This window comes from Pogoniulus pusillus, chromosome 13, assembly GCF_015220805.1.
Source record: "Pogoniulus pusillus isolate bPogPus1 chromosome 13, bPogPus1.pri, whole genome shotgun sequence".
Taxonomy (NCBI): domain Eukaryota; kingdom Metazoa; phylum Chordata; class Aves; order Piciformes; family Lybiidae; genus Pogoniulus; species Pogoniulus pusillus.
Genome location: NC_087276.1, coordinates 25,282,490 through 25,308,885, shown reverse-complemented (window position 1 = coordinate 25,308,885; position 26,396 = coordinate 25,282,490). Strand labels below are relative to the sequence as shown.

The window sequence follows — 26,396 nt, the reverse complement described above, 5'->3', positions numbered from 1 at the left end:
GGGACACCTCTCCAGCTCATAGTGGCGACAGTTGCTGAGGCCATAAGCTCCTGGACCCGGCACTAAACGGTTGCCCTGCTGGGCTAAGAGGCGAGGCGGCGGCACCTCCTTCAGAGGGTGTCATTCCCTCAGCACCGGCTCGAAGAGCCTAACTATGGCCCAGGCCCGGTGCCCTCAGCCTGAGCCTGCAGGCGGCGCAGCGGCCCCGTGGAGCCAGCCGCTTGCTAGCCCCCGCCCCGCGCCGTAAACCGCTGCGGAGCGGCCGGGTCCGGCGGTGCTGCCGGGGAAGGCGGCGGCGGGCTCGGCTCCCGCTCCGCCCCGCTTCCCCCGCCGGCTCCGCCCCGGAGGCCGGCACGCTGGCTCGCTCCCTGCCTGGGAACATGGCCGAAGTCGGGGAGGACAGCAGCGGGGCGCGGGCTCTGCTGGCGCTGCGCTCGGCGCCCTGCAGCCCCGCCGCGGCGCCCCCTCCCGGGCCGCCGCCCCCGGCCGGGCCGCCCGCCGCCGCCGCCTCCACCGCCGGCCCGGTGCTGGCGCGGCTGCAGGGCCGCGAGTTCGAGTTCCTCATGCGGCAGCCGGCCGTCACCATAGGCCGCAACTCCTCGCAGGGCTCGGTGGACGTCAACATGGGGCACTCCAGCTTCATCTCTCGGCGGCACCTGCAGCTCAGCTTCCAGGAGCCGCACTTCTACCTGCGCTGCCTCGGCAAGAACGGCGTCTTCGTGGACGGCGCCTTCCAGCGCCGCGGCGGCCCGGCCCTACAGCTCCCGCCGCAGTAAGTGGCTGCCAAGGCGGGCCGGGGGCGCGGGGGCGGCAGCATAGCGGGGAGGCGGCGGGGGCTCGTCGGGCTGGGCCGGCTCCGAAGGGAGACGAGAAAGCCCACGGCCTATAGGGAGGGACCCGGCGAAGGGCCTGAAGGGGCGGAGTGGGACCCCTCCATCCCGGGAAGGCAACGTGGATCTGGGTAGAGAGGGGCCGAGGAGGAGGAAAAGGACGGTGGGAGATCTGCCGGCTTCACTGAGTAGGCAGTGAGGTGCCTCTGCCCTACAGAGGTGGCCTGGGTCTGCCAGAAGGACCTGAGAGCCCACCGATGATGGAAGGAACGGTGAGGGGTCCCCAGTGCCCGCAGGGAGCCTTGATGAGACGAGGAAGGACTGTCTCTGAAGATGGTGGTCTTGAGGCCCTCCCCACAGGACAGAGAGCCTAAGGGGATGATGAAAGACAGCCTCTGAGGAACGTGGCCTTGAGGCCCTTCTCAGATCACAGCCTTGAGAGGATGGTGTGAGGTCTCTTGTTTGAAGTTCGTCATAATGGGTGAGGGACCCTCTGTGCAATGACAAAGTGAGCCTCACCTGCTGGAGAGCGCTGATGGTGAGGGGTGTCCATCTGCCTCAGCGTCAGCAAGGGACGTCCTCACCTTCCTGCCGTTAGCAACTTCGAAAGGGGCTGATGTTCAGCAGGGCTAGGCCTATGGGTGCACCTCTTGAGGAAACCATGGCTGGGAAAAAGTGTGAGCCCACCACCTTAGGATCCTTCTCCAGAAGGCTGTTCCCCATGGTCATCATCCTCTCCATACTGCCCGGCCAAGAGTTCACCAGGTGGTCCTGAAGAAGTTTTAAAAGCATGAGAGAAGGAGGACTCCTGTCAATGTGCTAAAACTTGCTTTACCAGGGCTTGTCTTCCCTGGAAAAGATCTAGTGTAAAAAGTTGGAAAACCACTTTGCCAGGCTTATTTCAGGATTGGCAAGACAGGTGGTGTTCATGATGTCTCTGTGGGGCAAGAGAAAAAAGAGGGTGTTGGGCCAGGTCAGGGGTGATCTTGCTTACCAGTACCTCCTGAAAGCAGATGCCAAGGTGCTTTTTCTTCTTTGAGGAAGGGGAGAGGCCTGCCGAAGTGTTTTCTGTGCTATAAAGGAGGTGGCTGTGCTGTGTTTCAGATAAACTCTCCTGAGAAAGAGGAATGAGGTTGACTTTAATCTATTTCTTCCCCTGAAAACATTGTTTATGGTTGCTGACTGCTGTCTAACGTCTGCAGAGCTTCACCCCGGGGGCAGCAGCATGGTAGTGGTGGGTGATGTAATTCCAGCATGCATCTCTTCAGGTCATACCTAGCTGTGTCTAATGCCATCTCTAAGTGAAGACATGCCACAAAGGCAGGAGGTCGAGTTCTTACGATGTCCCACTGGGCTTTTAGTTGTTTGTATAAAACATCTGTTTTCATCTGGCAGGTTTTGGCTTTGGTAATGTTTACCTCCTGCACCAGGGTCCTGGAGTGATCCCTTTTTCACTGGCCTGTTGCTCAAGGGAGGGTTTTTTAATTACTCATTTCCTCTGCAGGCTGCTTCATTTTGTACTTAGTAAATTAGTTATAAGTCCCTAGCTGCTCACTCTCTGAGGCATTTTGGTTTGTAAAGTTTCGCTTTCTAAAAGAGATGTCCTTTAGTGTCTAATTAATATTGCTTGGTAAAACAAGACCACCCAAAGCCCAAGGCATTTCTGTTGTCAGTCCCTCGGGCGCTAGGTTTATCTTTGTGAGCTCTCTCCTCCCTGTCGTTCTGTTTCTTCACTTGGTTAATCATAAGCATTGTGCTTGAAAACTCTCTCAAGCAGCAACTTGGTTGCATATTTCACTCCCATTTGCTCGTGACTTCTGGAGTGAGATTGGCAATTTTCCTTCAGCACTTTAAAGAGGAGGAGTTTGATGTACAGTTATGAAGTCTGCACAATAAGGCATCCTCTTTGCTTGGCCACTGTTCGAGCTACATAAATAAACTTGATGCTCCTCCCTTTCTAACTTCCAGAGTAGGAAAATGTTTTGCATCAATCTAAAGGAATTTGCCCCCTTGCTTCTAACAGGTAAACAACTCCTTCCCTTCGGCTGGCCAGTCAAAGGTTTTTAACCCACACCAGGGGAAAAAAAAATCGTGTCAAAGCTTGGTATACACAGTTTTGCTTGAGGTTTTAAACCATTGTCTTCTGTTATCTCCACTCTCGAAAATTCAGTCAATTCTCTCCCAATCATCCCCCCCTACACTCACAAACACGTACACAAATCCTCCCTCCACCCTCAGTAAACAGAACATGAAGTGCTGGTTGGTGCTATTTCTTTTCCTTAGAGAAGCCTTTTTGCTTATAGCCAAACAACTACAATGGCCACACATAGAACAAAATGAAGATGGGTTGTGGTACACAGACTTTACAAACCACAGTTTTCTTCCTGAATGTTGTTTTATGGTAATGCTTACTAGTCAGTTTGACACAGCCACAGCTTCTCCAAGTGCTGGCAGAACACACAGTTTTTGTTCAATTTCATGAACTGATGGCCACTGAATGATTTAGATGAGAGGTCCCTGTGATGTGGGGAACTCTTGGTAGTAGTCTTCTACAAACCAGTTGTTTGAATAACTGTCCCCCTTTTTCCCCCAGCTCTAAGAGACAGTAGAAATATGCAAATTGTGGTTTCTGTCGGACCTATGCAGTCCCTGCTGCTGTTACGTTACAAGGAAAGGAGATGCTTGTGCATCTTGAGATCGTGAATGGAAACAGAAAGTTCCAGGGGAGAAAAAAAGTGTCTTTTGGCTATAATTCATATAATTTGTGAAACAAAAAAAAAAGGTCCTGGGCTTGTAGGGTTTTTTTTGTGAGATTTCTTCTTGCTTTGCCTTTCCTGTATGAAAGTTCTCTGCTATAAGCCCTCTTCTACATTTAGAAGTAGTTGTTCCTGATATTTACATAGGATTTTGTCAGCAGAGGTGGTGAAGGGAGGGAAGAGGAAGAGTTTTTGAGAGCTTTCTTGAAGACTGCATCTTTCCTAACACAAAGTCAATGGCCTTTGAAAAAATTCATAGCAATTTCTTTATCAATCATCTGCTATAACCAGAATTTCAATGCTGTGCAGGATTGTTGTGTTTCGCACCTGTGTTGTCAGGGAAGACTATGTTTCACAGATGTGATGACTTAACTGTAAAGTATAATTGAACACTAATGACCAACAAGGAGGGCATTTCCTGAAGGTTAGTGACAGAAACAAAATAGGTGGAAAAGTGGAAGGTCTGCACTGCAGCTCAAGACCACTTAATTTGTTTAATTAATGTGAGAACCATGCTGTAGCAGGCACTGCAAGTGTAAATCAGGACAAAATGATGGAAGCATGTAAAAAGTAGGTACTTTAAATCAAATTAAGGATTGGTAGAAACTCTCTTTTTTGATTGTGCTACTTGGAGATGGAAATTTCTAGATAAATATGTGGCTAGTATTCTATTAAAAAAACCCAAGCCACCTGAGAAACTCAAGACTATCAGTAGGATAGGCACAGGATTTTAAAACCTATTCATACTAGAAAAAACATAAGATACACCAGGAACCATTAGCTGGAGCAGTTTTCCTGCTGAAGACATTATTTTGTTTTTCAGCATAATTTGATGTTTACAGGGTCAGGTTAATCCTGAATTATTAAAGTTTTCTTTGTTATCTTCAAGACTGACTCAATTTTAAAAAAAAATTTTGACAATAACAAGTTAGAGACTTCCAGTATCTAAAATAAGCCTCTACTTTATACACACACATCCCTCAAAGCAGAGGGCCTGAACCAGTTGAAAGTTAAGCCTACTCACCCAAATTTTAAGCAGCTGTAGATCAGGTTTTCAAATGGTCCTAAGTACAAAAGTTCTATTGACTAAAAACTGCCAATGTTGATTGAGCGTAGCCTGATAATAGCACTTGAGCCTTCTGAACTGGGAGCTCAATAGGTTGGAAAACGGTGCTTCTCCGTGAATATTTCATGGGATATTTGCTTATTGCTTCTCTGCCCATTTTGTATTTTTGCAATAATGCTATTAATGGAGCCTGAAGTTGGTGGGTTTCTGTGTAAATGGATACTTTTTAACATGGGATTTTTAAGTGTAAGAATAAGTGTTTAAACCTGCAGTTCTTTGAAGGTTTAGGAAATGGAGGCGTTCCTTAAGCATAAAATACAAAGGAAGTAAATATATGGATACATGAAATTAATAGTTTTATGATTTTCATAGAATTGCTTCAGTTGGAAGAGACATCTAAGATTGAGCCCAACTGTTTTAACTCTGTGTTTCAATTTATTCATATGAGCCCCGTTAAAAATGGAAAGTTTCTTTGAATATGAAGTTTAATTAAGAGCTTGCTCTAATGGGATTTTCCTGGGTGCTTAACAAATTTGACAAAAATAATAGTCCAGTACCCTAAATGCATATCAAAGTGCTGACCCTACAACATTTTGTGTGTATTAACTTTTATGCTTTGTGAGTATATATATTCCTTTCAGTGTCTGAGTAGTTGGAGTGTCTCCACAATTAGGGTTTAGTAACCAAGCAGAAAACTGAGAGCTGGATCCAACAGCCTTTTCATTTCCCTTTCAAAGGGAGATTGTACAGTCTGTAAGCCAGTACTCAAGGCACCAATTAAAGCTCAAAAAGTGGACATAATCTACGAAAACGGGGATATGTACATCGTATTGCAGTGTTTTGGTGACCTCAGTAACCACTTCGTCTCCATTCTTGTGGTTAGAATGATGCGATCATGGTGTGTGTGAGTACGGGTATCCTTACATCTCGGGGGGAACTGCAAGCCCTGCATACACATGCTAAGGAAATACTCTGACCACATAACCACGGCTACAGAGTTGTTTCTGAAATGCTGCATATGTCTGTTGAATCTCATAACTCCTTGTGTAGTTTTACTTCTTAAATATTGCATCATCTGCACTTGCAACCATTTTCTTTGTTTGAAATGCCTCGTTCACTTTGCTACAACTTGTGGATGGATGTTCTGCTCTCACTAGAAACTCTTTAAAGATTTGCTATCTTAGTGCTTCCTCGTATTTTTTCATGCTCTTATTTGATTTCAGAGTCTGTCTTTGAGAACAGGTTTTTTTTTGATGCACAGCGAGATGGTGATAAAGGATTACTTGATTTTAATTGCAGAATTTATGTCAAGTAATAATTTTTGGCAAAGCAGCTCAATTTGTCATGGGTTATATTAAACGTTTAAAGAAAGTTTCCCTCATTATGTGAAACTACTCCATTTGTTGATTTAAAAATAGCTGTGCTGTAAGTCACATTGTGAATATAAACTAAGCTATGCAAAACCCAGTGTGTGTTCACTTATGTGTTCTTTTAAACCAAGCTTAGTTCAGTGTAGCTGATGTGCTGATTATGAAAAGATTAACCAGAACATGCCACACTTGTACATTCTTGTGCAGAGTCTCAGCTATAAATGCTTAAATACAGGTTCAAGTTGTGCTGGTATAATTTCTTTGTGCTAACAAACTCTCTATCATGGCATGTATGCTTAGCCTACTCTGGGATTCTTCCAGTTGGTACTGCTGTGGTTTTATATAAAATCTAGGAGATGAATGAGCATGAGAGTCTTTCCTTCTATGAAAACAGGAATAAAAATGAGACAACCTCTAGTAATTCATATCTCAGTTGTTTTGGTGCCAGCTGTGTGAGCATCCTTACTTCAAAGTGTCTGTTTTGACTTCTGGTAACAAATCCTTTTTTATTATTATTATTATTGTTTTTTTTTATCCCCCCCCCCCCCCCCCGTCTCCAGAAAGCAGGACACACTTTGCACTGAGTAACTGAAAGCATAAATGACAAACAGATTAATGTGATTGTTTTCCTTGTAAGCAAGCTCTTAGTAACTGTGCTTTGATAGCCATTTGGCGTCAGAGCTGTTCTGTGGAATGCCAAATTCTCTTGCTCGGTGTTGCAGTTTCCTGGAGGAGTAGATGTGGCAACAGGATGTTGGTAAAGAACAGGAAACTACTTGAATTTGCTACTTACGCCATGCAAATAAAGTCTTACTACCAGCCCACGTGTAGTAACTCAGTGTTGACTTCTGCTGTTGACAGAAGCAGTTGCAGAGCGTGGAGTTTCATATGTGTGCTTTGGAGGGGTGCTGCACTGATACTGGGGTAACAGAGGGTACACAAGCTGCTTAGGTGGCTGTTAAACCACTTTTTGAGATTTGACAGTTGACTCCAGCTGGCTTTCTTATTCAGGGTGGATTTCTACTAGCACTCAGCTCTGTGTCAGTCCTCCTGATGAGTAAGGAGCATCTGGGTGTTCAGCAGCCAGAGCCAAAAAGCACCACAACCAGAAATGCTGAACAGACCCAGCTTCACCTTACTGCCAGTTAAATGTGGATGAGCCAGCTTTCCTTTCCCAATCCAAGTGGAAATGTGGTTTAATAAAAAAAAAATTGTACTTCTGAGCTGGCAACGTTAATGAAAAAGGAGAGGAATTATCTCATTTGTTATTGCAGATTCTTTCATCTCTTTTTTCTTACACAGCAGTTCAGAGCACAGAAACCTCTCTCGGGTGGAGCCATACCTGACACCAGCTTTGGTTGCTTCTAGGATTTTCCTGAGATTGTAGAGTCATGGCTAGGGTATCCAATTCAGAATTCCTACTAGAAAGAAAGGAAAGTAGGAAAGCTGAATAAGCTGTAGGGCATAGTCCATAGTGTGTTGGGTGGTTAAAGTCTTTGTTGCCTTAAAACTGCATTAGTCTAGGACAGGCAGTAAATGTCTAAGAAGCCCACTGAGCTTGTGCAGTGCTTTCTGACTGCTGAAACTGGTAGCTTTTAAATGTTGGTTTGTGCATTTTAAGTGGCTGGTGAGCACTAATATACCAGACTGACACAAGAAACACAGGGAGTCAGAGTTCTGGGTGTCATTTTGCAGTAATTTGTTTTGGACAAATCTGCAAAATTAAAAGATTGAAGCTTTTTGTGTCTATATGTGTGTCTTCTGAGTGTGGGCTATGACAAGACATCTTAATGTACTTCCAGACTTGGTTAATCGACTGATTGTGAATACAAATTATTATGGGGTCTTAATGTGTTCACTTCAGTCAATAATTCAGTATTAATCACTGAATATTTTTTTCAGTTATTTATACATCTGCTTATTTCAATTAACTGCAGATCCATATAAAAGCAGATTGAGATGCTTGTAGAGCAGATGAATTTCTCAGTTAAATGTGAGTAAAAATTTCTACCTGATAGCATAGTCTTTGTTTTCATAGCACAGATACAATTTCACTAATGTGCATTCATTGTTGTCTACAAATGGTTTTTGCTTGTAATTCATGTCTTCAGATTCTTCCAAACAGATCAACAAAATGCATGTCTGCATTCCTTCTGCATGGCACTTAATTTTTGTGAAATATGTATTTTATTGGACAGTAAAACATTTAAGCATCTTAATGGCCTAATTAATACTCTGTATCCATTTCTATCTTGTGTATTTTGCTCTTTTTTTATCCTGCTGCTCCTTTTTCATGTCCTTGTGCATTTTTTATCATAAAAACTTCAAGCTATCTTGAGAGAGCAGCCTGTTAGAAGCCTGTTCTTTTGAATATTCAGCAGCTCTAAGTAAGGTTTGATTGATAGTCCCTTCCCTCCCTACCCAATCTATTTTTAGTAATTTAAAAGCGAGTTTAATTTCTTGGGTTCTCGTTTGTTATGTATGCGTGATTGACTTCAGTGGATTTCCTCCCTCTTTTCAGTGTACCAGATATGTAATTTTCATGTTGTTTGAGGACATCTTGACACTTTGGGGAAAAATAATGTAGAAATTAATTGGGAGCTTTGCCTTAGCTGAGGGAGCAAAGATGGACAGACTTTGTCTGGTTCTGTTAGTATATGCTGCATGATTGGGATAGGGTAAGTGGAAGAAAACTTTAAGCACAGTTACCACTTGCTACCGTGATTTAAGAATCTTCTAGCACGAGAGGCTACTTTCATGTACAAGTTCACTCCATCATTTGGAGCAGAATGAGGAGACAAAAGCCTTGCAGAGGTTGTCTAAGCACTACGGTCAAGGACATCCCTCCCCTTGTGAAATACAACATCATGGTTGGACCCTTTTTTCTGCTTCATGCAGCTTCAAAAAGCGCCTTAGGAAGTGTTCCCACACAAACTCTTTTAATCTTCTATCTCCCTCAAGGCCACAAACAGAAGCCACCAACATTTTGACTAAGCAGGAGTGGACTCCCTGCAGAGCCAGTTTGTGCACTTGCTAAAGGAATTGTTCTTGAGCAACTAAAAGCCTTTCCTCTCTTGAGGGCATAAGAACTATGGACTCTTAAACACTTCAAATCCTGATTGTGTGGGAGGAGAAAAGGACTAGACAGAGAAAGCAAATGGTGTTTCCACCCGATGGGTAGACCAAAAATGTTTTTGCTTTTCATATTCAGTTTGAGGCGTAGCCCAAACTAGTAAGGGTAGACTCTTGGTGTGGGAGGTGTGCCAGCTGCTATTTATTTATTGATCTCTTTCTTTTTTTAATTGTTTCACGGCTTGCATAACCTGATGTACCTTGGATTGGCTGCCTGCCCGCCATGCATAAAGGGGTGTTGACTGTCAACAAGCCCAGCAATTGGGTGACTTTTCCTCTTTCTACCTTGTCCATTCAGCTGTATAATTATTATCTCGTTCCTACCATGTGGCCCTCAGACACTGTCTAATGAGACAAGCAGTAAGAAAGCTGTTCTAGCACTGGTCAGACCTGCAGGGGAAGGCAAAGGCTGGCACATGCTTTGCTTCTAATGTCTTCCTTTATGGAATATTAAGGCGAGCACTGAAGTTTGCCTCAGGCATAGGAATTCTTAGGAGAAAATTTCTGATGTGTAGTAGTTGAATGAAAGTATTGCTAGCATTTTTTGGTTTGTATAAACAAGGTATATGTAACCCAGCTGTTAGAAATAGGCGCAATCAAGTAGTTTAGACTCGCACATCATCTGTTTACAATTGCGTGTCCCGGATCAGTGCTCCACTGCAGACAGAGCCACAGAGTGAACTTGGGAAAAAATTGTTTTGCTGAACAGTGATTCCAGATCTGAGATCTCTTAGTGACAAGCAGTTGCATCCTTTTTATTCAAGGGATTCACAGTTTCTTCTTAGTTTCATCCCGCTTTGTGCTCCACCACATAGTATTGCGAGTATGAGAACTCCTATTAAAAGAATACCTGTAGCAGGGAAGGGCTAGAATCCTAGTCCCCAAAAAGCTGATATAGCAAACTATGAAGTTTGTACGAGGCTTCCAGGTAAGGTATATCTGTTAAAATGTTTCCTTAAATCTGTATACTGTACTGAAACAAAGAAAGGGGAGTATTAGAATATGCCAGTAATAAAACAAGTTAACTGTCTAAAATTCCCTGGTTTAAAAATAATGAAACCGCTGTAGCAGCAGCTTCCATATGTAGTCATTGTGCAAAAATCATTGTCAAGTCAGTTGGCTAAACTCTTTTCCAGGAAGAAAACCCTCAGTGTGGTTGTAGATGCTGGCAGCATTTAAAATATCTTAATAATCTTGGGATTGTTTTACATCATTTGTAATCTTAGCCATTTCCTGCTAGGTGGTCTTTCATAAGCCCATCCAGCACATCTTCTGAATCATAGAATCATAGAATGTCAAGGGCTGGTAGGGACCTCAAAAGATTATCTGGTCCAGAGCCCCCCTGCCAGAGCAATAAAATGATTTTCTTTTCCTCTTCTTTAGTAGGAGGATTGTGCCTAGGATTCTCTTCTAACATTTCTTTTCAATATCAGTATTTTGGAGGCTGTAGGTAGATGTCGCTTTGTAGACATTTGTGTGAGAGATGCTCTTTTACCCCAAATGTTTTTCTGGCTTAGAGTCCAAAAGATGTCAACTTTTAAAACATGTAAATTGCCCTCAGAGCCACTTTTAAAACAGTCGTCCTGGCTTCCTCTATTGGGTATTGAATGGATTGTGAAATGTCTTCAGAGAGAGTGGAATGGACTGGAGCGAACATTTTGCAAAGTCTGACTCCATATGGATCATTTTTTATAATGTACATAAATAGTACATTAGCTCTTTCAAATCACTTTCTAAATGAACTGAACCAGCCTCCAAGGAAAATACATCACAGTCATGCTCTGTGTGTTAGAGCACTCTTAGAGAGTCTGACTGAATTCAAAGGTTAGGAGCATCCCACAAGCAAGCTTCTTCTGGCATGTGAATGTGGGAATTAGGATCTTTTCCTGAGCCTTACAGAGGTAATTTTGTTTTGCATAGCCTTTGCTAATGTGTTTATAGGTAGTTACTTGGATTTGAAAGGGAAAGTCTTCTAGATGGCTTCTGAGACCTTTCAAGGAGATGGACTGGCTCCTTGAAAGCAAATCCTATGGTGGTGAATGGCCCATTAAAAGAAAGTTGATGGCATTGCAAATGAGGCTTACAGCAGAATTAAACTGTTGTAGTGTATCCAACAAAGATGTTAAAACAAATGTCCCTATTTGATGGTTATTAGATTTTATTAACTGATCTTTTCAAATGGTTAATTTCTCCTCCTCCTCAAGAGCAGAAAAAAATCCCAAAGTTTCTGAATACTTGTAGTAATAAAGGAAGAGTCTTCCCAAGAAGATGGAAGGTAGTGTGAAAAGAGGAGCGGAACTGAAGTTGTATGTTGCCTGTGGCAGCTGTGGCCACATTTCTGTGGTGAAAGGGGCAGGATCTGCCACAGGCTGGAAATTCCCCATGTGCTGAGCAGTTTTAAAATGTTTGGTGTTGAGTTAGGTGTGGAAATGAATAACCAGTGCTGCTTGCAGAGACCAACTGTGGCACTGCACTTAGTTCCATGCTGTCACTATGTATTTAATTCTTGGTGTATTGCTTAATTTCTTATTGAAAAAGGAACCCTTTGTAGAAGCTGTTAAAAGGGAAGTTCCCTGGAGTGTGGGTGCAGGTGGTGCTTTTTTTGGCACTGAGGTAGGTGTTAATTGTGGTTTGTGATTGAAGGATAAATGTAATTAGGTAAATGTTTCTACCAAGACGGGCAAAGAAGGAAAATGGTTAATACTGATCTTTTTAAATTTGCACCAATATCGATGTGAGAAGCAGAGGCTTGGAAAGCCTCTCTGAAAGGCTCTCAAATTTCACAGAAGAGAGGAGTGAGTGATGCTGGTGGTGGCCATGCTCTGCTGAGTCACTTGTGGTCTCTGGTGTGGTAGAATAGAGGCCAGACTTAGCTCTTATCTTAAAGTTGGTCTTGGAGGGGGGGAATACTCAGTGTCTTGCAAGTTGGGGCTAGGCAGCCTTTTCTGGTGTAGAAACTGTGGGCAAATGTGTGTGTTACAGAGCCATGTATATTGGTCATTGCTGTAACATGTCTGGAATACCAGCAGCATGTCAGACTGAGTGCTCACTGCCTGCTGCTGCCAGAATAGCCATGGTCCAGGGTCCAGTGGGGCTGAATGCTGTCGTCACTGAGGCAGAGTGCTGTGGTTTGGCTGTACTCCCCTAGGACTGGGGAAAACAGGGCATGAAAAGTCCTACAGGAAAGTGAGATGCTTCATACCTATAAGCACTTGGCAAGGGCCAAGCAAAGTTTACTCCTGATCCAAGACCGTATGTAGTGTCTGCCAGAGGAGAGTTTGTCACCATCTCTTGAAGACTGGGTGTGGGAGGAGGGTGGTGACAGCAGAATGTAGAAACAAGTGTCATCCCACTTTGTTTCATTCAAGTTGCCTTTCATTCTGCATTTGAATTAACTTAGTGGGACAGTGAGTTAGCAAGGGGGTGGATGGAATAACCTTGCTTGTCACTCTGGTGCATATTGTGTGTTTTCGATAGCATAAAACCTTGGCTGCTGTCAGGCACACACTTGAAGAAAACTTATCTCCACAGACTACTTTCTTTTTTTCCCTTTTTCTTCTGTTCCACTCCACAGATACACCAATTTGATCTGTACTTTAGCTCTGTGTAATGGGTATTATTTGGTAGGATTGGGATTTTGTTTTGCTTTTGGGTTTTTTTTTCCTTTGAAATATCTCACTAGGATCTAAAATGGAACAGTTTCAAAACTGAACACTAGGATATGGTATGTAGTTCTTCGCCAGTGTTGTCAGAGTGGCAACCACATAAAATGGATTTCTGTGTCTTTTAAATATTCCCTAGACTTAACTAAGTGCTACGCTGATGAAGAGTCCCCCAGAGCTTTGTGGAAGTGCTGGCATAAGACACATCTTCACTCTGTCAAAGCAGGGGTGACAAATGTGGTGTTGGTTCTTTTAAGACAGTCACTAGCTGAACAGGACTGAAATCCCTACTTTCAGAGAGCCTATTTTACAGAGATCTGTAGAAGGCAACAATGACTAGGCATTCTGAAGTACTTGAACTAGGTTTGTAAGAGGTACTTATTCTGTCACCCAGTCTAAATGTTCTAGTCCCATCATGAACACAGTTAAAAATCTTATGTGAGGTTCTGCACGTCTTAAGTGTGCATCAGCCATCTCAGCAAAGTGGGCTGCTCTTGTGGAGAGGGACAATTGACCCTGCCTCTGTGTTGATTTTCATGGTGCTAGCACATGCAGTAAGCAGGAGGGGAGGTAATTTTAGCTTGATTAGCACCACAGAAGGGAATCAAGATGACTGCATTGTAAACGGCAGTGGGATGAGATCAATGAGGGTAATTTATTTCCATGTATCTAAGTGGGTGTTCTGAGCAATTTTTCTGTTTGTTTTTAGGAGAACCAAGAATGCTAATGCATTTAGTCCTTGAAATCCTTCTGTGGTCTCAATTCTGGGTTCTTTAATGTTGTTGGATGGTAGTTGCTTTAAATTAACACCAGGTGCTTGTATTCTGTTCCTTAGCAGTTTGTGTTTCTCTGCTCTCTGTTACCTGGTTCAGCAGCAAGTGGCAAGCAATTCTCGTAACTGGACTCTCGGTTTTTCTTCTGCTCACCTTTGTTTATATTCTGGAGAATGTTCTAAACTGTTTATCATTAAACATTGCTTAAACAAGCAGGTTAAGATTTATTGACATAAAGGAGGCTGAGAGGAGGGAGTTGCTGGCTGGTCATCTGCGTTCACTTCCAGCTATAGTGATGATGTTGAAGTTGTATGTGTGCCTGTGCAAAGGCTGTGGTGTGTCAGGCTGCTGCCCAAAAGCACAGCAGCAGGGAATTGATCCCTGTCAGCAGCCCTGTTTTCTTTGTGCAGTACAGGAGGAGCTCAAGCAAGGGAGTGTTTGGAGTGATGTCCAAGCTTTCTCTGGAGCTTGGGTTTCTGAAAACATCCCATGGCTCTTGAGCATAGGACCGCTATTCTACTCTCAATGGGAGAGGCTTGCACACCACTGAGGAGGCAGATCAGGCTTTGAAACATGGTAATAGGGTTATCACCTACAGGAGTTTTTAAGCAGGGATCCTTTTAAAAAAGGCAGACACCTTAAAAGGTGTCATATAGAAGACAAAAAGCTTCAAGGTGAAAAAATTAGCACCATTTAGGAGAATAAATTGAAATTAATCAGAGTTAGGAAGAGAGTAAGTTATAAAAACCCTCCATCTTCTCCAAAGCTAAAGCAATTTGGTTTCCTGGCCCTGTTACATGCAAACTGGAGATACTAAATAGCTGTTTAGCTTTATGTGGTCTTTATTTAGTATGCTGGGTTTTGCTTGCTTATTTTAAAATCACAGATACTGCTAATTTTCAGGCTTTATGGAAAAATTTACAAATTAAACTGCAATGCTGACCATATACTAACAAAAATTAACAGATTGATCAGCCTAAACGTGGAAAGGGATTTTTGCAGTTACAAGACTTGATGATGAAAGTGAGATACACAAACACACAAATGTTACACTTCATTTACATTTTCTCTGAAGATCAAATATTTACTGTTCAATGAGGAAATGGTTAAGGTAGGATCCAGACCTGTAGAGGCTAGAATACCTGATTAGAGCAGCGGTGGTACACAGCCTGATGTGTGTTAGAGTCTCTTAACTGTTGTTATTTTTATGTATACAACCACACACACAACAAAATAATGTAATGGGCTTGCTGTGTGTTACAGATGATATCAAATGCCTGCAGTGCTGATAGCAAAATTCTCTGTGTTGGCAGCCAACATCATTTAAACAAAAGCATAGTCTGCTCTGTGCCAGGCCACTTCTTCAGTAGCAAACTTTCATATCAAGTTTTTAATGTCAGGCCTCTCATTCTGATGCTTCAAACACCTTCCTGTTTCCAAGCTTCAAAATAAACAGGAGCTTTATGGTTCATTTTAGGCTTCAAGGAAAGCTTACTGAATGTTCTCTACAGGTAGCTGGCTGTTGACATCTCTGGAAATGCAACCGCGAGGTTTTTCTTTGCTATCATTATACTGCAAGGGTTGATATATATGAGGTAGACTTTAGTTGGCTGGCAGAGTGGTGTTGGGTTAAGACGTGGCTTACCATATGACACACAGGAAAAAGCTCACTGTATGTTATGTTTGCTCAGACACATGAAGTTGTTTATAGTAAGGTCTACACAGGAGAACAGAGAAGCTTCTGTAATGATGTGGTATAAGTAGAGCCAGAATTCACCTTCTTGAGACTTAAATAAATTTTAAAAGGCAAAAAAAACCCTCAACCAATATTGATTAAAAGATAAATGTCACTGATACTGCAGATGAATTTATATTGATGCAAAATTCCCTCTGATTTTTGTGGGTATAGGTAAGACCTTCAAGGCTTAGGTGCTTGTTAACACACTGGCAAACTGTTAGAGCTTGCAATGCTTCAGGTTGGCTGCACTCCACATATTCTGCTCTACGTACTGCTGAACTGCAGCTTCCTTGTTTGTAAAGGAGGGGAAGAAGAATTCATCTTCTGATAGCGAGCCCTGTGCCCAGATTTGGAGTGAATGGCATATTTTCAAGTTGACTCCACTGTGTTAAAACAGGAAGCTAAGTGAGGTATCCATTATAGCAGCACCTCTTTGTCTCTCTATGCTTGGTTGATGGGCACCAAGTAACTACCACGTTGTCTTTTCATGCACGTTTTAAAGATTGGCCTTTATGGTGGGCTTTACAGAGTCCATGATCAAGGTACCAAAACTCTGTTACAAAGTCATATGTTATAAAAGCCTGTTAATGATAATATTTGGATTATACCAAGGTTTGGTTTCTGAAATCATCTCAGATATTTATAATCTGCCTGGAAACAATTATCAGGATTTTTCTGGGTTAATTTTAACATAAGTGTTTATAGTTGGGGCTTTCTTTCTGTTTTAAATGGAGAAATGAATGAGTTCCTGATCAGGTGTGGATTGACCAGTGTTCCACTGAGTTTGTAACTAAGTGGTGATCGTGGTGATAATTTCAAGAATATCCCTCAGCTGCCTTTTTTTTTTCCTTGTTTGGTTTGGTTTGGGGTTTTTAGGCATTGCAATGAATGCAAAAGGTCTACTGACTGGCTTAGAGTGCTTTCAGAAAGGTCATGTTTGAAACTGCACATTCCTGGCCCTTTGTACTCTCAATAGAATCATAGAATCAACCAGGTTGGAAGAGACCTCCAAGCTCATCCAGTCCAACCTATCCCCCATCCCTATCCAGTCAACTAGACCGTGGCACTAAGTACCTCATCCAGTCTTTTCTTGAACACCGCCAGAGCAGCTTCTGGTAGCTTTCTTTGCAGTCAAGTGAGCAGCATTACTACAGACCCATGCTGCAAAGCTGGGGATGTGGAAAAGACCTGTCCACGATGTGAATTTCCCAGACAGGGTAATGACTTTTTCTAAGAAACCTCCAACTATTCTTGCTGGCTCTCCCATTAGCTGATGGAAACACCTTTCTCAGCAATTTGGTCATTTCTTTCCTGTTCTTCTGTCAGATGCTATTTCTGAATTTATTCCAGGACCTTGTTGTGGTATTTCATTACACTGAAAAAATTACAACTACGATATCTTATGTGGTTTGGTGTTTGGTTTGTTTGTTGGGGTTTTTTTTCCTTCTCTTTTTCTACACTGTGCTTTACTTCTCAAAGGGAAGAGTCTGTAAGTGAAAGCTATGCTTTATGTCTCTAATAATTGAGTCAGTCTCAAGTCAAAGAGTAAAACCAGAACAATATTTAAGAGATGTAAGGTAATTATAAATAAAAATAGAGCTCTTTATTCTTCACACTACTGATTCTCCTGTATGAAACAGCCTTGAATAGTCTCACTTGCCTGAACAATGAACTGTTTCTCTCGGTGGTGTTTGATCGATTTATTGGTTTGCTCAGTGACAGCAATTAAAAGGTTTGTTGTAGGGAAGATGTGTAGAAGAAAATGATTGTTGACGTTTCACAGCATGATATCACGGTGCAAGCTTCCAAATGTTTTGCTTTTCACATCTGGTTATTGCATCCTAAAAAAGAAAAAAAATAAGGAAATAGTGACTGTCTTCTCCTGTGCACTTTAAAAGAAGTCATATATGAACCAAACCACCATTCTGATGTTCTTTGAGTGGGGCTTCTGGTATCTTTTTTTCCTTTTTAGCCTTCATGATCAGCCTAGGGGGATTTATACTCTGCTCGCTCTACCACCTCCTTGGCTCAGTTTCACTCACTGCCTTTTCCAGGATGGGCAGCAGCTGTTAGTCAGCATTCTGAGGTGGGATGTTTGCAGAAGCTTGAGAGACTGAAGAAACAAAAAATTTTTGTATATGTCTGTATGTGCATGATGCTGGCAGGCAGAGAAATCCTGGAGTCTGCCCAAACTCTTCTGTGAACCTTGCTGTCTTCAAAGGAGTTTGCTAAAATACCTGTTTGAAAATCCGCCTGTGCGTGGAAGTGTTTCTCAATGTGTTAGAACCTTGATGAAATGGCATAAAGGGAAGCCCTGTGCAACTGAGCTCAATAGAAACATTCATTACAGCTAATTTACTTGATGCTTTTTAAGAGACATAGCTATTCATAAGTTGTGGTTTTGCCTGATGCTGTTGGTAGTATTTGTTTTAAATAGATACACTTGCCTGCACACGCTCTTCGCCCATCTGAAACCTTGTCAGGCTGTGTTGGAAACCTTGTTTGAAACACAGTAATATGCCATGTTAGGCAAATCTCCGTGTAACCTGTAGAGCCTTTTCATTAAGGGAAAAATCCTTCCTCTTGTGCATGTTTCCACCTAAATAGTATCAGGGAGCTTAAGGAAAAGATCTTGTCTGTGACAAAGCAATGGCAATGTAATTTTTTTCAGAAGCCTTGTCCTTATTCAGCCATCTTACCATGCTTGCTTTTCTCAAGGACAGTCAGTGAATAAACCCTGAAAGCATGGTGGGAATAAAAGGAACTGATTTTGCAGCATGTACAGCCTGTGTTATCACATCCCGGTTGGCCACAAACCCACTGCTGCTCCTGCAGTCTGACCTGGCAGTTGCTATGGGAGAATTACCATGGGAAAGGGACCCCAGGACACAGTTGTTGGAATGTAGGAAACATTTTTGGTCTTTGGTCTTCTTGCATACAGCTGAGTAACTCTGGGCTTGAAATATGCTGAATCCCCTAAAACTGTGACTTTCCCACTTCAGGAACTTTGGAAAGTTTCCATCTTTAAGACACGTGGTGGCTGATGTGATATACCTGAGAAAGACCCAGAGCTTTTCTCAGAACGAATGAGTTGCATTTCCTTTTCTTCTGAAAGGAGAAGGTAGTGTTTGGATCATGTGATGCTTAAATCCCAGTCCATGGCTGTTTTGTTCTGATCATATAAATCTGCCACATTTTTGCTGGTTCCTCCTCCTTTCCTTTCTCTCCTTGAGACATGTGCCTTCCACCTTCTCTTTTGGTGTTTGTGTTGCCACAAATAGAGAAAGAAATTACTTCAACTCTCTGGGTTGACTTGCTGTGCCGTGATCTGGATGGTACTATTGAGAGGAAATGGCTGAAGGGAAACAGTGGCAGCAAGGGTAAAAGAAATGCCTCTTACACCAGAGAGAAATAGATCTAAATTGTGTTAAAATAAATCTACATGAGATTAAGATTTAATTGTTCTCTCTTTGTGGAGATTTGAAGGAGAAGAAGCCAGCAGGCAGTATACACATGCTCCAGAGGTTTACTCAGTTGTCCAAATACTCATCCCAGTGAGTTCAGGGTGACTGTGAAAAGAGAAGGAATTCCAGTCAGCTCAGATGCATATGAGTGGACAAACAGAAGAAATTTCCAGTGATGTGGAATCGCAGACTAATTGATACTAATTCCACTGAACAGGGTATGAGGATGGCTTCAGCGTGAGTTTGCCTTTACTAAAACCAGGTTTACATTTGCTCTAGTCCAGAAACAGCATCTAGGAAGTGGTTTATTCCAGAGACCTCAGTACACTGAAGCTGAACTGTTTGTGCATAGAGTGTAACAGGGACATGGAAATAGTTGCTAATACTTTTTCTGGGTAAAGTTCCCAACTGAAGAAAATGAAAATTCATGAAGTAGAAGACAGGCCACTCTCTCTTGAATTCAGCTAATTATATCAAACCCGAGCTTGCTCACATATGCACACAATTTTAGTTCAGTCAGGGCTGATGTATGCATTTCTTGGTGTATCTGCCACGTTGGGCATGACAGTGTATATTAAATAAAGAGATTGTGTTTATAAAGCATGCAAGGCAAGTGATCTGTGAGCTCAGGGGAGCTGGGAGGTTAGAAACCAGTACTCTTGATCTAAACTCACATTGTGTCTTAGAGAATAAATATGACCAAACATTTCAGTGGGTCGCTTTGTCTTTTCAGCAGTAAGAGATTGCACTGTTCCTTTATTTGTAGATCATCTTGGTGCTTTCTAAATCTACTTTTCCTTCAGTTGTTACAAACACAAACGGCAGCTTTTACAGCTTTTCCTCTAATTAAACAACAGTGGATAATACCAAAGTTGTCTTTACAGGGAGCTCTGCAGTTTATTTCCTTGTCCTGCTGATGTCTGGCAACATTCTTCTCTTGCTTGTCTTCAGATTGAGTTGGTTCATTTCAGGAAGAACAAATGTGGATTCCATTCTTCACCATTTATTTGCAGGCCTTTTGCTTACCTCTTCATGAATGCAACAAATTATTTTATCAACCAGATATTTCTGGTTTGATAATGGACTTTATGGGTAGGCCTTCAGTAGGATTTCTGTGTTAAATCTGTTCAGATCAGCAGAGCAATTGAAAGGGAAATAGCAAATGTTGAAAACTCCTTACTTTTAAGACTGTGGTAACCTCCAAAATGAACAAAGCACTCTTAAAAACCCAGCAGTTATGCTGTCTGTGTCCCCAGCCTAAAGAGATGTGTAAAGAAAAGTATTATAATGACTCTTAAATTGCTATAGTGATAGGTACATGCTTGTTTTGCAATGTGTATTTAGACTTAAGAGAATAAGATCTATTTGTCTTCTCTCCTCCAGAACTCTTTCTGTATTCTCAGTGCAATTAACTTTTCCATTTGGAATGCAGATAGCACTAGCCAAGTGGATGATATAACTGGTTTCTTATTGATATTTCTTACAAAGTGTTATTTAGGGGAAAAGAAAACCTAGAGAAGGGAGTGGAACAGGAAATGTTGGATGATTTTATTATTATTTTATTATGAAGGAGGGGTGAATAGTACCTAATCTCCTGTGACAGCTCAGACAGCTTTCAGAGCTGCTTGTATGGTTTTATGACATTCATTCAGACTAAAATTCCTTTTAATTCACTTGTGATTGAAAGGTAGCTCTGTTACTCATGTTTTTTCCCACCTTGCTGCTTCAGACATCGATAGTTCCAGCAAAACAACCATTTTGAGCACAATACTTCTGATGATTATTTCTCTTGGGGTCTAAGGGTCTAGTGTTTGTTTTGGGTTTGTTTTTTTTTTTGTGAGGATGGAGAAGATTGCTTTGGCTGTTTTGGTTGCTGAAAAGGAGAGGGATGAGAAATCCTTCTAAATATTTTGCAGTGGAACTGTATTGGAAGTTTGGAAGAGTGTTGCTGCCCCTGGGTAGACTGCAGCACCACAAAGCAACAAGTCCTGGTCAGTAAGTGTTCCTCGATCAGTCAGTGTTCCCCGCTCAGCTGTTTCACAGTGGTCACAGCAGTTATCACAGCCTTGTTTTTGAAGAAATGGAAATCTGAGGTGGTAGTTCTTGTCTGGGTTTGCTTTTATCTCTCCATGGGCAGACCTTCAGGGCTTAGATACTTGTTTGGTTAAGTGAAGCAAATTCTTATCTTTTTCTAACCAAATTCAGTTTGCTATTGGGTGCACCAATGCTTAAACTTTCCCAGTGAGTCTTTTATGTTATCTGAGGCACCTCCTTTCAGACTTCTTCAAAGTATTATGGGAATAGGGAGTGGATTTATGACTTAATGGGAGCTGAATTTTCATAGATGTATGCATGTGCTTCTTCCCTTAGCTGACTATAGAAGGCAAAGAAAATTAGTTACAGGAGGTAATTTGGGCACTTGTCTATAAGGGCTGCTGTATACAGTAGCTGCACATTGTAGCCTGGAATTTTGGTATTTAGCCTACAGGTTGAATGAAAAGGTGAGAAGTATCCACCTTGCCCTCCAGGAAAATCATGTCAAGCACCTTGAAATGACTGGTAATGATAATAGCCTGACAAAGGTGTCCGAGAGCAAATTCTCACTGAGTTGAGAAACTTAGTGTGGTTTTAGAATATTGTGCATGGGAATAACACTGAATTCTTCTGGGTGAACTATATGTAATTGACACACAACAGTTTGGTTTCAGAGACAATGCAGGGCACAGGCAAAGAGCTGTTGTCTGGGATTTGTCATTTGGGATCTTTTTTAAAGGGGTTTTGATGTGGGCATCCTTGGTCAAACTAGCTAGAAATGACATAGTTGTTCATTCTGACATGTGCTGTAATTAGAGCTCTAGCTACTTCCCTTTGAATCCAAGGTATTTGCTGATTGTAGAGATAACTGTCTAATTCCTAAGAGCTGGGCTGCTGTCCCCTCACATGCAATCATGGAATCATTGGTTTTGTTCTTGGTCTTTTCCAACCTAATCATTAACCCAGCACTGCCAGGTCACCACTCAACCATGTCCCTCAGCACCACGTCAACACTGTCGATTCAATCCCTCCAGGGATGGGAAATTCACCACTTCCCTTGTCAGCCTGTTTGTGGCTTAACAACCATTTTGGACAAAATTGTTCCTAATGTCCTACCTAAATTTACCCTGGTACAATTGGAGGTCATTTTCTCTTGTCCTATTGCTTGTTCCTTGGGGAGAAGAGACCAACCTCCACCTGACTTGGACCTCCTTTCAGGGAGCTGTAGTGAGAGGGTCTCCCAAGAGCTGCTGCCTTTCCAGGGCTAGATTCTTTCCCGGCTAAATAATCCCGATTCCCTCAGGTACTCTTCATAAGATTTGTTCTCTAGACTCTTCACCAGCGTTGTTACCATTCTCTAAAGGTGCCCCAGCTCCTCATTGTCCTTGTAGTGAGCAGCCCAAAACTAAACCAAATATTTGTGTTGCAAGCATCACCAGTGCCAAACAAGGCTTATTCCTGGTTCTGCTGACCATCCTGTTGCTGCTACAAATTGAGAGTGGCAGAGGGAAAGATCTGTGTAGCAGATGCTGCTGGTGCATTTACACCTGCAACACTAACCACTGGTTAGGCTACAACTTGAGTACTGTGTCCAGTTCTGAGCCTCTCAGTTTAAGAAAGATGTTGAGGTGTTTGAAGATGTCCAGAGAATGGCACCAAGGCTGATGAGGGGCCTGGAGCACAGCCCTGTGAGGAGAAGCTGAGGGAGCTGGGGGTGTTCAGCCTAGAGAAGAAGAGGCTCAGGGGAGACCTCATTGCTGTCTACAACTACCTGAAAGGAGGTTGTAGACAGGTGGGGGCTGGTCTCTTCTCCCAGGCACCCAGTGACAGAACAAGAGGACACAGCCTCAGACTGCACCAGAGCAGTTTTAGGCTGGACATTTTAGGAAGAAATTCCTCATGAAAAGAGTGATTGCTCATTGGAATGGGCTGCCCAGGGAGATGGCAGAGGTGTTTAAAAGGAGGCTGGATGAGGCACTTAGTGCCATGGTTTAGTCAATTAGAAGGGTTAGGTGATAGGCTGGACTTGATGATCCTAGAGGACTTTTCCAACCTGGTTGATTCTGTGATTCAGGAATAACAAGATTTTCTAAATTGTGGCACATTGTAAGAGACAAAGATGGTACCAGCTTGCTGGTGACAGCACATGTCTATCCATCTGCCAGCCTGCTTTTCTGGTTATTCCTTTTTTTGTGTGATAAACTAGAATCATGATCATATATAATGCAATATATATTATGTGTTTATATAGTGCATAATATGTCACTTATATTCCTGGGTTTATGTATGCGTTTTTTGTGTGTGGTCTGTTTTAAATATTTCACCTTGGCTTTTTCATGATTTGCCTGTTTTGTCACTGTGCTTATCCATACTGTAAATGTAAAGCCATAAATCCAGCACAGCTTGCTGTCTCCTTTCAGAATCTTTAAATAGCCTTTACTTTCTCTTATGTAGCAGATCTTAGCAGAATTCATTTGCTGCTGAACAGCAGTCAGGGTGCTCTAACAAAGAAGTCGGTGACTGTAATAGCTTCTATTGAACCTGGTACTAGGTTTTGGCAAAGACATCTCTGTGCCCTCTGCATTAGTGAGTAAAAGATGCTTTGAGGAGGGGGTGAATGTCTGCTTTTTGTAGAGCCATGCAGGGCATGGAGTCATTCTGTTGGTTGTTTTTTTTTTTACTTTAACATTTTTCTTTAAGTCTGCTTTAGCATTGACTGTTTACATAAAGCCTGGTGTTTCCTAGCACTTTATTTTCAAACCTTATGTAAATGGAATACTTGTGGTCCCTGTCACTGGTTCCCCACATGACAGATGCCCAGTAGCATAGGTGATGTGGTGTCAGTGTGAAGAGTTTGCCCAGGGAGCCTTTGGAAAATGGATCTTATTTAAAAACCAAACATTCTAGCAATATCTGTTATATCTCTGTAACCATGCGTGGCATGTGCACTCCTCCTCTTCCCCATGGTCTCCAATGTATATATAGCATACATTCAGCAACTGCTATAGGCTCTGTGAACCCAAGCATGCAGTGGGGAGCCAGCAACCCATTTTCTTTTCCTTTCTTCTGCCCGTAATATAATAAAGCAAAAACTCTTTCTATGCAGTTGATGGAGGACGGGGGGAGGTATTTGTGTGGTGTTAATGTGAACACAAACTAAAAAAAAGCTTTCTATTTTCACTGTCTTGCAAGGCATCCTTTAAAAAAGGGAATCTTTTTCCACAAGGAATTCATATATGCAACATACTATAATAGCACAGCTTATGTAGCCAGGGAGTGCAAGATGTCCCTGTCTGTAGCAGGTTATCAAGCTAAACCCGGCAGTTCTGGAGCTGAAGATTCCTGCCTATACCAAGACCAAGGGATTTTGCAGACCATTAACTTACTTCTCTAATCAGCTGCAAATTTCAGAAGTGCTTAAAAGAGTTGCCTCTTGGGCACCCTTAGAAACACCAGTTAACTTCATTATGCTTTTTGTGCTCAGTCTAATCTGTGCTTTCAGATTGATCTTTTTCTCATGATGGAAATGCTAAGCAGTGGTAGTAATTACCAAGCATCTCTGATAGTGATCATGCAACATGGATCAAATAGTCTAACTCAGTTTAAATAGCTTGAAATATGCACAGTAATCTTGAGGAATGCATGCTCAGTTTGGCTTGGGCTGTTTGTCCTGTCCTGTTTATCTTCTGTAGAAGTAAAATTCTCATAGGCTTAACTCCTTTGCCGATGTGTCTCACTCCCCACTAGAGCAGCCAGATATAATTTGCTTTTATCCTCTTTTGGTCAGAAAGAGGTTAATTAAGAGAACAATTAGAAAAGGTCATTAAAGCTGCTTTCAGGTTCAGTGTAAAGAAAAGTGAGCCTGGGACAAGATGAGTGAGAAATCGTGCTTTTCTGATTTCTCATTGACACAGTTCCCCAGTATTACTCTGCTGATTTGAGGCAGTGTCTGGGCTGTGCTGTTGTCACTTTGCCTTGCTGTGGTGGTTGCGATAGAGCCTGGAACAATAACGCTAGCCCCAGGCACCTTCTCACCCCTGAGGGAGGGGAGGAGTTCTGCAGGAATTTACAGTCTGTTTTGCATTACGTTTCCATTTGTTTAGTCCCAGGTTTTTACAGCAGTGAAAGCATAAATTCAAGTAAATTACCCCAACCCTGACTTTGCCACCCATGTCAATACCGAAAACTGGCACAGACCAGGCTGCAGAAACTTTCTGAAGCTGCGAGCACCTTTGTGTGTTTTAACTCTGTTTTTTCTGGGACCAGTTGCTTACAAAACGGCCATGTAATACTAGCTGGCATCATCTGTGAATGCTGCTTGTATGTCCTGGGTTCTGCTTCAGTGGATTGCGAAGCCTGTCTCTAAAAACAAAGCTACATCAGCCAAGTAATTGTTTGCTTGTGTAGTCAGCCCAGCCCAGCTTCTCTGTTTCTCTTCCCTCTTCCAGTCCGAGATTGTGGGTAAGTCACATGGCTGGATCAGATATCTGTGGGAGGCTCTCAAGGAAAAGCATTGCTGGATGGGCCTCTTCAGTACACGTTTGCTGGGTTACTTTAGACTTTGTATTTCAGGCTGAGTCACGATTTTGGAGAAAGATTTTTCTTAAGATTTGCCCCTGCTCACAGACCGAAGGGGCTGCTTCAGGGGGTTTAGGGTGCAGCTAGCACCCTAACATTGTTACAACATCAGTAAGTGTAGTGAAGAGTTAGTTACACCATAACCTGGAGGCAGTAGCGTGTAGAAGATGAAGGAGTGGATATTTTACTACTTGGTCCTTCTGAAAAGGAAGACTTAAGTGGCACTGGGATAAAGTTCCATACTAGTGTGAAACTGAAGTGAAAATCTGGTCTCAACAGTGCTGCTAAATAGCCTTAGGCTCTGTGTGGTCAGACCTGTTGAGATCAGCAGTAGGTTGGTACCACACTGAACACTGTTAAACAAGGACTTACTTGTCGTTGACTCAGATGTTGAAAAATGTTGAGCACCTGGCTACAGCAGAGAATTCCAGTACTCTGTGAAAGAAAGCTCATCTTTTACCTGCTGAGAGCTTGAGCTTTGCTCATACTGGTATTGAGCTTTGATCTGTATGATGCTTACTGCAGATTTATTTATTCTCTGCTTTTTTCCTACAAACAAATCCATGCAGCAGTATGAAATCCATCCAGAGTGTGGTGGTTGAACAGCCTTGCTTCAGATTCACCTTGGTAAGCAGAGTGCCTGCTGCTGGCAGACACTGCAAGGCACAGCGACTGCTGTTCTGAATTGTGTGTTTTGGTGAGTCTGCAGGGTTAGATAAACACAATCAAGCTTCATTGCCAGCAGTGATGGTCTTATTTAATGCATTAATGAGTGCAGGTGGCAGGACCTCTGATGTGAATTAAATGCAATGCAAACTCCTGCAGTACGTAGCAGAGCCGTTTTGAGTCCAGGCCACTGACTGTTGAGCCAGCTCATTTGAGAAATGAGGTGGGAGATGGGACTGAGCTTCCCCTGCTTCAATGATAATTCTGTACTCTTTGTGGCAGGTTTCTGAACATTACTTTGCAGCAGATCTCACTAGGGTGGGAGAA

At 42.5% G+C, this 26,396-nt stretch overlaps 1 protein-coding gene across 2 annotated transcripts in view; it reads left to right on the top strand.

Annotated features, from left to right (window-relative positions):
• The first annotated feature begins 259 nt into the window (after window positions 1-259).
• Window positions 260-26,396, top strand: part of FOXK1 (forkhead box K1) — a 52,206-nt gene continuing 26,069 nt past the window's right edge. The window contains exon 1 of one of the 2 annotated variants that reach the window (XM_064153641.1): window positions 260-772. In XM_064153641.1, coding sequence (XP_064009711.1) covers window positions 381-772 — 392 coding nt within the window. In that variant the 5' untranslated portion in view covers window positions 260-380. The remainder of the gene's footprint in view (window positions 773-26,396) is intronic. The other variant, XM_064153642.1, reaches the window with a different exon arrangement.